The sequence below is a fragment of the Paroedura picta genome, chromosome 6 (assembly GCF_049243985.1).
Source record: "Paroedura picta isolate Pp20150507F chromosome 6, Ppicta_v3.0, whole genome shotgun sequence".
NCBI classification, from domain to species: Eukaryota; Metazoa; Chordata; class Lepidosauria; order Squamata; family Gekkonidae; genus Paroedura; species Paroedura picta.
This window is the reverse complement of record NC_135374.1, coordinates 69,428,458-69,441,602: the sequence shown is the minus strand read 5'-3', so window position 1 is coordinate 69,441,602 and position 13,145 is coordinate 69,428,458. Positions and strand designations below refer to the sequence as shown.

Here is a 13,145-nt window from a genome sequence, read left to right as displayed (position 1 = left end):
GTCCTCGCAGGCCAGGAAGCTTCTATCAGCGAGGCTGGGCGTCAGCATGAAGGAGGCCGGCGCTCCAGGGGCCGGGCCAATCCGGACGTCTCCAGCTTTGTTGGGCACATCCGGATTGGCACGCTGGATGGGAAGCTCCTGTTCAGGACAGCACCCGGACAAGAGCCAGACAGGACCGCACAGGTGGGCATTTTGAAAATATATAGAGGTAAGGGTGTGTGTGTGTGTGTGTGTGTGTGTGCATGTATATATATATATTCATCCATATATATATTCATCATCCATCCATCAGTCTATCATCTATTCATTTTCCACCTTTCTCTCCAATGGGGACCCAAAGCAGCATATCATTCTCCTCTAATCCATTTTACCCTTACAAGTTACCCTGTAAGTTAGGCCCAGTGAGCTTCCATGGCATGTGTGGGGATTTGAACCTGGGAGTCTCAGATACTCTTCACTGCTACACCTCAATGGCTCATGGTTGAGGAAAGACTTAATTTTAAAAAATTCGATTCCACTTTATATCTTTGGACTATTATTAAATGTATATATTGCCAAAATACGATTAGGAGTAGGAGTTTGGGTCTTACTGGCTATTTTTGCTACACAAGAGAGAAGAATAGGATAATTATTAAAAGCTACATGGGATGGGCTACAGTGAACTGAGGAATTGCATGATTGCTCATTTCACTTTTAACCTTCAGAAAAACTGATCAAACCCATGATGCGTTCTGTTTTTTACATTACAAGATCACAGAGATTGTTTTTCACTGGGACTTTAAGAAGTCTGTCAGGATATACAAGTTTTATGAAAAGCTTGCCAAATCCTAGCTGATGGACACTGTGTGATTATCTAGAGGGTGACCAAATATGCAATTGAATCTGAGAACATTAAGAGCAAATTTGTGTAGCCCTCTGCAATGTCATGTATTATATACTATATGGCATAAAGTAAATAGTGTTTCAGGGGGAAAAAGATGACAATTCTGGTAAGAAGCCCAAACTAGTAAACGATTTAGGGAATTCCTTTTTCTACAGACCCAAATTTTGCTGAAGCTAAGCTTTGAGAAAGCGTTATTCTCTCTGAGAGCACCCCACCATGCAATGCAAATATAACTCATTTTCACTGCTGCAGATGGCACAGAGACAAACAGAAAAGAACCCTGCATAAAGCAGACAGTGTTGAGTGTCTCATTTGAGGAAAAAATGAACCTGGAAACATTCCCAGATTATACATCTGTCTCCAAGTTACTCTTTAGAAGTAGAGGCCAAACAGCAATGACATGTGGAGGATTAATGACTTATTCTTTCTACTTCAGCTCCAACTGATCTTCTCACCTCACTCCTCTAGAGTCCTCAACTAAGTTTAACGTGCTGAATGAAACCAGTGCAAGGATCAACAACCATTTAAAATATTACATTGGAAGGAAATAGAAGGGTGTATCATTAAAGAATAAATAGAGAGAGGTTGCCACTATGCACTTCTACCCTTTGCAATATTTCAAATTCATTTTAACATACTTACCATATACAGTACATCAGGTAGTATGATGATAAAAAGCATTTTAACAAGTTATTAAACATTACTACTTTTAAAAATAAAAACGCCAAAGCTTAGTGAACAAATACTGCAAACATGAAAACACTTCTGCATTTCCACTCTTTTTCTGAAACCAAATACCACTTACCATGATTGTAGAATTCTGCCTTTGAATGCTGGGCACATTGGATTACCCAATTAGTTTAGATCTCTCATTTCATCTGTAGAGCTTAGTGGGCATCCTTAGCTTTTCAATACATCTTCATAGCATTCGTGGTTTAGGATGATAGATTCATACTGAAAGAATTTTCCTTGGAATTTGGTTCCAGGAAACAAAGCTAACCTAAGATTGTGTTACAAAAGCTACCTCAATTTATGTTAGGTCTACAGAGGTCAGAACAGGAAAAATTTCAAAAGAATCAAAGGTCATTGATATTTAGTACACATTTTTTGCAGTCCAAAGAGGAGTGATTACTTCAAGCCAAAATTAACTTCTATTTTATTACTGCTAGATATGCCTTGCTTGATTTAAATATCCTCATTTTTATTTCTCCAATTAAATTACAAACCTGTGAGTCTTCATTTTTGCACCAGTTTCATGTTCTTCGTGGTGATTTTTCCCCATTAACACTTTAAAAGTATTACTCATTTGCATATGAGTAGTATATATTTATTTATGGCACAGAAAACTCAAAAGAATCATCAATGACAGCAACAAAAATGGGGCTAATGGAAAATGGTAACAATGACAACAGATGAAATGAAAAAGAAATGCCATCTCATCCCTAATTCATATTGACCTGCTCTATTCTGGCAGCAGTTTATATATTTATTTTCCCTAAACTATTGGTTGGAGCCAAGATGTGCTATATGACAATAGTAAGGACACTGATTCAGGTATGGAAGCCTTCTTAGCCAGAACTGGACTAGGGCGTCTCTTGCCAATCAACAGGAATGATCGGTTTCTCACCTTAACTAGCTGCATATAGGACACTGGACGTGGCAGCAGAGCAAACCAGCATCAAAGCTGGGACAGAAGAACACCAGGACAGTTCTCATAGTTTAAACAGTGTCTTAGACTTGCAGGCTCATTACAATTTCCCACATATCTAAAAAGCCTATATAATGTGGGGGGGGGGGGGGAGTGTGTTATGTGAATTTTATATGGAATTTGTTGTATAGGTTCAGTGTACAGTGCATTTTTGCTAGTTGCTGGCTGATGGGGCTTGTGAGGAACTTTTGTCCAGAACCAAGAGTGGCTTAGGGATCTGTACTAATTTTATAGAATGGGGATGCTTATGTCTGGATGACGGTACTTTTTTCTTAATGCAAGCAAGAATAGGAAATGGGAAGAGCATTGTATAATGCCTTACCCTTCTCAAGCCCCATCCAATTTGCTGCCAAGCTACCTGTAATAATGGTTAATCTGAATTAAGTTGCCGGTTGCATTTCACACCTCTCCTTTTTCCTGTATGGATGCAACAATCTTTACATAGTTTGCCTTTCTTTCAAATTCACAATCTTAAATTAAACAATCATATCAGTGGTTTCTGATATTATAGCAACCAGCAAGGGATATCAGTAAAGGACTGGGCCTGAACTACTTGTAAAGGTATGTTTTCTCTCAGTCCTACTTTTTAATGTAAGACTAATCTTTGATAGCCAGAAAACAATACCCAGAACTTTCTAAAAAGTTTTTTTTAAACTATAATTAGTTAAAGCAACACATGTGTCAGATACAGTAGAATATTTTTAGTCAATTGATTAAATGAATCTATTAACTCATTCACTTAGAAATACCTCCATGATCTAGATATTAAGACAGATTCAGTCTGGAATCAACAAAATATTTTGCACTGAGAACACCCGAAGGTGCAGTCATATATCATAAGCCACATGTTAACAAAGCTTGTCGTAGATAACAAACCAATGTAAAAAAGCTACTTACGCTTGTAGTTCTCGATACATCTGGTTAACTTTTTCCCACTGATAGGAAAGCTGTGTAAGTTTTTCCTGTATCCTTGCAGCTTCTGCAGGTGTGGCACTTTTCATAACTGCTGTCTTCTTACAGCGAACAACTTCAATCTGACCTGAGTGTCTCCCAAGGCTATCTTTGATTTTCTGAAAATCCACATTAAATATCAAAAATGAAAGATAGGAACAGAATATTGAAAAGAGGAAGTAAATGACAAAAATTCTAATAGAAACAGAATACTGTCAGCAATTGTGTTTAAATCCTGAATAATATCATATGTCAAAAAAAAAAAAGCCTAGGTTAGTGATATCAAAAGGGATGGATTCTGGATGGGTCTTAGACAGCAACAGATTTTTGATATGCAGGAAATTTGTTGTTGTTGACCGTAGTACAAATGACATTTAACATTTTGAATGGAATTTTAAAAGTTTCCTGAAGTTGCTTGAACAGCTTATAATTTTGTGATGATCTTCCTTGCACTTCTGTGAACAGAGTCAATTATGGATCTAAAATACCAAACTGAATCCTGACTCGTTAAGACTAAAGGACTGCTAGAAGAACTGAAGGCTTGAAATGAGGCATTAAGCTTTAGCAACCCAATCAGATTTCCTTCCCCCAAGTTGATAGTCACCTTGTCTGATGCCACAGTTTTTAAAAAATAAAACCAGAAGCACATAATTTGCATTGCTATTTCTTTAACATACTTATGTACATTATTTAGAAGCTATATCTGAAAATCAGTGAAACATGAAAGTTTTGGGATAATTCTGAAATCTCATAAGCACAGCCTCAAAGTGATCAAAGCTTGCTATAAGCACCATGTATTGAAGACTGCTGTGCTCTTGTCAGTCAATGGGCAGAAGCTGGTTAGATTAACTATCTACCCCCATTCCTCTGGCCCAGAGTTTAAGATTATAAATTCTGAACAGGCAGAACATTTAACATTTCCTGTCCAGGCCCTGCAATGTGATCACAGGCAGATTATCTCTGAGCCTGCTGAGTGAAGCCTGTACAGCAACACTACGGCCATATAAGCAATAAATAATGTTGAAAGCCAAGATATACTTAGGGAATGTACCTGAACAGTATGTGCCATTTTGGTATTTGTGATTATAGCTTGGTTAAATTGTATTCTTCAAAAGTCTATAAGGCCAACGCCACTGAAACAACTAGAAGGAATGGAAACAGCCATTGTGTTGTGTTTGACCAGCTTCAGTCAAGGATACACCTCCTCCAACTAGTGTGGCTGATATCTATTTTGCTTTAAAAAAATGTAAAACATAATGATGACACCTGAGTGTGAAAACAACACATTTATTTAATGTGACTTTCTCCCCAGTGGGGACTCAAAGTGGCTTACATCATTATTTCCTCCATGCTGTCCTCACCACAACCTCGGAACTGATTAGCTGAGAGAGTCACCCAGTGAGCTTCCATGGCATTCCAACCTGGGTCTCCCAGATAATAGTCCAACACCCTTAACCACAACATCACTGATTGTCACTACCATGTATTTTTCTGTAGTACAGCTTTTCTAAAAATAAGGACTGGTGAACCTTCAACTATTCATATTATATGGATTAGAAAGAAGCAGCCGCTTCAGTTAAGTTCTAAAAAAAGGTCTTGAAGATTTTTTTCCAAATGTGAGCTAAAATGGACATTATGGGTTTTTGTACAATTGCCACAGATACTTGTACCCATCCTTACAGCCTTGCTGGCTCATGTAAGGGCAGAACAGTAGAATATAAATTTGTAAATAAATTAATATACCAGCAAGTTCCCATACCAGCTCAAGTGTAAACATCACAGACTATACCAATTGTAATACAGAGAAAGATGGGGGCTCCTGCTGTTCTTATCTAATACTGTTTTAGCCCAGGCCACTAGGGAGGCAGGCATTATTCACCCTGTCAGGAGGCTACATGTGCAATACTTCCATTTCCAACTTCCTGATGGGGCAACTAACACCTGCTCCTGCAATCCCCAAATAATTTCAGCTGCTGAAAATGCCTGGGAGGAAGAAAACAAGACCTGCTCCTCACAGTATTGCCATCTCATTCAGAATTGGGTTTATAGGTTATTCTTATGCACATGCTGCAATATGGCTGCAAGTCCCTGTGATGAATTTGTGAAAAAGTAACATCAAGTTCAGAGCTTGACAAATCCCAGGTACTAGGTTGCCACTGCAGCTAGAAATTTCATTGTTACACTAGTATTTTCAGCAGACCTTCATTATAATTTCCTTTTGTTAATTCTCAGTAGAAGTCCAAAATTTATTTAGCTGAGAGATAGAGATAAGCTTTTTGTGGTTATAACAACTAGAGTTATCCCCATATGCATATCCTTATCCATGGTTCCTCTTTATATTTCTGAAACTGACCATGGGGTGGAGTGAGTCTGTCTGTCCAAGATGGAATAGGGCCAATCAGGGTGCAGCCAGCAAAGCTGTGCGCACCTTGATTGGCTCACCCCGGACAGCTCCCACCCGGGCCCAGTGGGGAGGGGCCTCTCCGCTGCTCCTCTCGCCAAGGGGCTGCTCTCTGCTGGGGCAGCTCTCCAGGTGCTGAAGCCAACGATGGGCCTGGGACACGAAGGCATTTTTTTAAAATGGGCTTTGAAGCTAGTATGTGCTATAATATTTTTCTTATAGCTTTAAAATGTGGTGGCAATAATTAGAAAGGTGGCCTTGCCACTCACCACTGCCTGCAACATTGCAGCTGTGGGAGGGGGGGCAGGACCAGAATGGGATGAGGCGAGTTGGCTGCAGGAAGGTCCAGCAGATGTCCTGCATGGCCAGCCCCATGCTGTGCCGGGAGGGGGCAAAGAGGGCCAAAACAGGTCCTCTATTTAAAGAGCTGTACTTGTGTTCGGCCCCTGTTCCTGGCAGCCAGTGGCATTACTCCCCTCCCACCCTCCCAGTTTTTGGACCCTTCAGCTGGGTGGGCCCACATTAGGGCGTTGCCTGAGGTTTCTTTAATTGCTGGTATATCTCTGCCCTTTCACAGCTATTAGCTTGGGCATGGGTGGAGCTGTTTGGGGGGACAGTCTGTGTACCAGACTCACCTGGCATGGGGGCCTCCTTAAGAGGGTAGATGGATACTGAGCATGGCCTGCTCCACTGGGGCAGCCTGTTGAGCTTGCAGTTCTGGGTGGAAGAAAGTTGCCATTTAGAGGCTTGTGCCTCTAAAAATGTATCAAAGTTTGGCCTGGTTTGGCTCTCAGTGACAGTCACACAAACAATGCTGTTGCCATCCCGTAAACTGCTGACAAATGTTTCTGACACTCCGCAAAGTTGCAAGGCCTCAGGGCTGGGGTAAGAGTGGCAGGCCAGGAGACTGGCATGCCCAACATGCACAGATAGTTGGGAATGGCCTGCATGCTGCTCAGGGGTGGGGCTTGATATGACCATGGGCTAACAAGTCCATATACTGGGCTGCGCCTGGCCTCTTTCCTCTTAGTGCCACATGTGGAGCTTTTCACACTGATCCTTGGTTGTAATGGCTGGCCTTTCTTCAGTCTTTTGGAGTAATGACATGTAATAAGTTTGACATGTAATAAGCATTGATACCAATGCTGCGGTACACTGTTGTTGTGATTTCTGTGTGTGGATTGTCTTTCCCTTATGATTGCTATAGCTGGTGATTGTTGCACATTCTTTTTTTTGGGGGGGGGGAGACAAAGCCTGCATTCCAGACTTCCCTGTATCAGGAGCCTCCATACAAGGCTGTGTGGATGACAAGCCATGGCAGTGCCCCCAGGTGGGGACGTCCAGCTGGTTCTAGGAGGCAGGTGGAACTAGATTTCAAGCAAGGATGGAGTAGCTTGTTTGCTCCAGGTGGGCCTGCTAGACAAGAGTTTCCTTCGGGTCTTCTGGCCACATGTCAGGATCTGTACATGCTGCACCAACACGTCTGTCTGTCTGTCTGTCTGTCTGTCTGTCTGTCTGTCTGTCTGTCTGTCTGTCTGTCTGTCTGTTATTGGACATATACCACCCCTCCTGGCCAGCCAACTTGGGGTGGTTCAGAACAATAAAATACAATTAACCCCCCCCCCAAAAAAAAAACCAACCTCAACCAACCCCCCAATACTATGCAATGGCTGGAAATGCTACCTCTCAGAAAGGTGGGGTGGTTTGAGGAGGGAGCCCAATTGATGTTCTGCCACCCAGCCTCAACAAAATGCCTGGTGGAAGAGCTCTGTCTTACAGGCCCTACAGAACTGTGAGAGATCCGACAGGGCTCTCACATGCTAGGGGCATGTGTTATCCAATAAAGCTGTGGACTAATTATTGCCAAAAAATCTGTGTGGGCATCCTCCAGACATGCAGTCGAAATCCCAGTGAACTTTAAACAACCCACTTAAGTGCTGGATTATAGTTTTAACATTCTGCAGCTATAGCATGCCTAAGAAAGACTTCCTGGAGAGTTGTCTGATGAAAAAAATAAAACTTAAAATACATTTATTAAAATTATACTTTTCTACTGAACATTTGGTAGTTTTCTCTATAAGGCATTGATCAGTCCTACACATTGGTAGCTAGTAATGAGCATAACCCAAACCACATCTAATTAAGTTTAATGACATGGAATGGATCAAAGTTGTGTTTGCTTTAGTGTTGGTTGTTTTATGTCAAGGATTTGGCTGAAATAGCATTTTAATAGCTACTGTGCTCTTTAAACTAATTCAAATGCATTTGCTGTTAACAGCCCATACACATCATTGAAAATGTGTAACTATTAAGTTGCCTCAAATTTTGTCTGATCCTATGAGCAGTATATACTGTACGTGGATACACAGTTCTGTTTCTTTGTGTGTGCAAACATGTGGATGCATGATTTCTTCCTATTGCCTTCATTTCCTACATACAAAGGAATAATATTTTGTGTGGTTAAATGCAATATAGTGTTCTATGCTACCAAGGATTTTGCAGCCTGCCTAACAAATGTGCATTCTGCTTTTGCATCTATGAAGAAAAGGAAAGCCAATTTGCAGAAGTGATAGCAGTCTTTGGAGACTGGATCCATTTTAGTTCAATGCTCTTGAAGAGGGAAATTAAAGAATTAAAATTTTCAGTTAATTTATTTTTGTTATATAGAATTTCTTTTGCTCTGACAGCTAAGGACAACATGCTCTAATTCAATTCCTAGGCATTTTGGTGCCACACAGTTGTCAATTTCCCCCCTGACAAATCAAGCTTAAAAAAATGTCTTCTTTCATAGGTTGTACAGATTGCAGTTAATTGGGTTTTGCTTAGTTAAGGGAGGGGGGGACCCTATTTTAAACTTTACCATTTATCCCTCATTTGTGAAAGTGAGCTTCTCTGTTCTTTCCTATGCTTATTTGATAGAATCCAGATGTGCATTGCATTTACAAAAATGCAAATAGATTTTTAGAGAACAAAATATGTACAGGATGAAGCATTGTCCTGGCATGAATACCAAATCTGTAATCATATCTCAGTTTTTATATTGATATCCTAAATGGCAGGCACACAGCTTGTGCTATTCATGAATGGCAGAGCAAGATCCACTGCTTAATCGCAGTCTTAAATATGTACTAGACTATGAATCATAATATTTGCTACAACTTTCATAAAAATCCAGCACATTTAAAGAGGATTATGAATGGATTCTTGCTGAGAGATGAAAGATTTGTACTGATTAATGAACATCTAACATAATAGAAATGGTGACAATTCTTAAACAGAACTACTTTATTTACCTATATCATCTTTGTGGATAAGGAGACAAAAAGCACAGCTGAAAATTAAAGCATAATAACCTAATTATTTCTTTATAATGGACTTATTTCAGAAAAGACTATTTTTCACTTGCCGAGCTGATAAGTCAAAAAGCATTGCTACATTGAAACCTTTATTAAATAAAAATATCAAAATGTGAAACTATTGTTCTTTGAGGTATTCTCTGTCTAGGTCTATAGACTTCTCAAGGAGGTGTTTCCATCTTTCTAACCCTTTCCTGAAGAATTCTGTACTCTGATTTACATTGTGACAAAACAGCAGTTTTGGTTTCTCAACAGTATTCTTTGATACCACCGAATAAGCAAATGCATTGTTGTGATGGGGGGAAAATTTGCCACAACTTCCTGGTCCTGTTCTACCCCAATGCAGTTATCAGTTTTCTTTGAAGAATCCTCTGTGACTGATTATGCATGGCAGCGGCTACGCTGAGCCATTGCCAGTTCCTTGTGGCGGGGTAGCATACCCCATTACTCCTTGAGTATGCACGAGGGAAGAAATGGAGATAGTGACAGATTTTATTTTCCTGGGCTCCAAGATCACTGCAGATGGGGACTGCAGCAAAGAAATTAAAAGACGCTTCCTCCTGGGGAGGAAAGCTATGGCAAATCTAGACAGCATCCTAAAAAGCAGAGACATCACTCTGCCAACAAAAGTGCATGTAGTCAAGGCTATGGTATTCCCAGTTGCAATGTATGGCTGCGAGAGTTGGACCATAAGGAAGGCCGAGCGTCAATGAATTGAGGCTTTTGAACTCTGGTGCTGGAGAAGACTCTTGTGAGTACCTTGGACTGCAAGGCGAACAAACCGGTCAGTCCTAGAGGAGATCAACCCTGACTGCTCTTTAGAAGGCCAGATCCTGAAGATGAAACTCAAATACTTTGGCCACCTCATGAGAAGGAAGGACTCCCTGGAGAAGAGCCTAATGCTGGGAGCGATCGAGGGCAAAAGAAGAAGGGGACGACAGAAAATGAGGTGGCTGGATGGAGTCACTGAAGCAGTCGGTGCAAACTTAAATGGACTCCGGGGAATGGTAGAGGACAGGAAGGCCTGGAGGATCATTGTCCATGGGGTTGCGATGGGTCGGACACGACTTCGCACGTAACAACAACAACAAATGCACGAGGGATGGAAGCTCCTGGTGTACACAGACTTCCCCGATGTTGTGCATGCACATGTGCAATGCCAGGGCTGGAAGAACTCATCATGATGCGTAGGGACAGCAGGGGAGACCAGGGAGCATGGGGACCCCACCACACAATGGCAGGGGAGCAGTGTGCTGCAAACCCATCATTGCGGGGGTGGGAAACCACCTTGTTTGACTCTGAGGTGCCATGGAGCTGTCCAGGGTGGTTGGTGTCCCCGCATGGACTCTGTGGGTTGGGGGAGGCATGGGGCTGGCCTGGCAGGGCCACAGGTGGTGAATCACAGCAACACAGGGAATGTGGAAGTATCAGCATTCCTTTACCATGGGCCATCCAAGGCCCCGAGTTGGGCCAAGGCTGGGAGGCAGCTGGGATAGCAGCAACATCATGCATAATTGCGGATTGGCCCTGCTGCCCTATTGCTGCCAGTCTGGACTTTCAACCCCATGCACAATTGGTCAATGAGACTTATAGAAGTTTATCACCAAGTGTACATGTCTGCAGCCATACACTGATGATAGAAACATGTTTAAACACTTTTTGTCTGGAATAAACAAGTGCATGTATAAAATAGAGTCTTCCCGCCATAGCAAGGAATTTTATGTTGACGCTTAAGATTTTGTATGTTATCATTAGGAGTGTGCAAAAACAAAAATAGTATTTTTCACATTTAAGTATATTGACCCCCCCAATTGGTATTTCCAAATATTCCACAATTTACTAAATATTCAGGAATCCCTGGCCCCCCATTTATTTGCTCCATTATACTCTGTGGAGGCCATTACAGTCAAAGTTCTCCAGAGTACAATGGAGAATTAATCCACGGGTATCTGGGGGGCTGTTCCAACTCTATGGGCCCCCAAAGAAGGTACTACTGTCCTCCATGAATTCCAATGGAGAGAGGAAGATGTTTAAAGGGATTGCAGTCCCTTTACATGCCTTCCACAAGCTGAAAATTTGGCTTGGGATAACCTCCAAAGGTATTTAAAAGACTCATTTTAAATGACTTCTCTAAGTTGAGAGTTCACCTGGAAGGAATTTAAAGGAACTGCAATCCCTTTAAATGATTTTTAACTTTGGCTATCTATCACTCATGAAAAATCCCAAATACTTTTGTAATATGATGGGCTTGGCCATTTCAGATAGTCAAAATTCAGCCTGCTCTATATCTGGCTCACAGAATATCTGAAAATATCAATAAAATACATTTTAGATTTTTTTTTTGGTTTGGATTAGCTGAATTAACAAACATTGTTGTGAATTCACGATTTCCCTTATGTCTTGCCCCTCTTAAAAATGCCTTATTATTATTTCAAGGGTGTATGTTGTATTAAATGCCCAGACTCCACAGAGAAAAGGCCATGTACAAAACAAAACAAAATCACATCTTGTTCCTTCTATTTTTTTTCTCAATGGAGGAGCAAATGGAGGCTTTAAAAAAACATTATATCAGTTCATTAAGGCCTTGGTAGTCACAAAATGTCTCAGTTTGAGAGAGTTACTGATTGATCCTTTCCCTCTTCTCCTTCCTCCTCTCTGGAACTGTTTCCACACTAGAGCTATTGTTCAAATTTGTATTTTTAAGTTTCTCCACACTGTTTTCCGTTTCCACACTGAAATTCGCATCTTCAGGCACAGACCTGAATTGCCCCCTCACTTGCCCCACAGCAAAGGGATCCCCAGAAAACTCGTTTTCATTTCTTAAAGTTGGGACTAATGGGATCTAATTTGGGGCTGGCAAATGAAGAAATGTATGCAATTAGGTTATCCCCATGACTGCAATTTTGAATTGTTAGGGAATGCCCATTTCATCATCACCATCCTCCGTACCCTCTCTCCATTCTGAAAATTCTGCCCTTTTTTGCACCTTTGTTTTCTTTGTACTCTGTATTCCACCATTTGGCACCTTTAATCACTTCCCACCTTCCTCCCAAAGTATCTCAAATGTAATTAAATAAAAACCTGTTATGATGTTATAACATCATAACACTATTGTGTAAGACTGCAAGATTGCTTTGAAAATAAAAATGTTATCATATTACAATTTTTTTAAAGCAGTCTTGCAGCCTTCTTGGTCCGGGGTCCAGCCTGGTGAAACACAATTCCAAATGAGATCTGGGCCCTTCAGGATCTAAAACGGTCCCACAGGGCCTGTAAGACACAGTCGTTCCACTGAGCCTATGGTTGAGACCTATAAATCCTTCAGAGAACCTGGCTTCCATACGCATTCATGTTGAATTCATATAAAATGTACATCTAATACAGCTGGTTTCCCATCATACACTACACTCCAGCACTTTATTCCATTCACTACCACTAATTTAATTTATTTAATTAATTTATAAAAAAATTATATTGCCCATCTAGGGGCTTATGCCAGTTTATAGCATAGGAATGAACTAAATAACAAATTTATGCTATTTAAAAAATTAAATTATTAAATCAAATTAAAATCCTTTCCTAAAATATTATCCCTCAGGGATAGGAGCTACTTCCTATCTTGGCAGTGGAAAAGGGAATATGTGTGTATGTGTTCTCAGTGTGTATGTGTTCTCAGACAGTTATATCCCACAACAATCAGTGGGATATAACTGTCAGATACATTGAACAGCTATTTTTTTACAATACTGATTTTGTTATATTTTACCAATTTTAACAAACATTCATTATTTAGTTTTAATAATATGTTAATTTGAACAGTTTCCACTGAACATGTTGTCTTAGTCA

At 40.6% G+C, this 13,145-nt stretch overlaps 1 protein-coding gene across 18 annotated transcripts in view; it reads right to left on the bottom strand.

Annotated features, from left to right (window-relative positions):
* Positions 1-13,145, bottom strand: part of DMD (dystrophin) — a 1,311,735-nt gene that overhangs the window by 591,326 nt on the left and 707,264 nt on the right. For all 18 annotated transcript variants that reach the window (XM_077342956.1, XM_077342959.1, XM_077342965.1 and 15 more), the window contains one exon: positions 3,489-3,661. In XM_077342956.1, the coding sequence (XP_077199071.1) occupies positions 3,489-3,661 (173 nt within the window). The remainder of the gene's footprint in view (positions 1-3,488; positions 3,662-13,145) is intronic.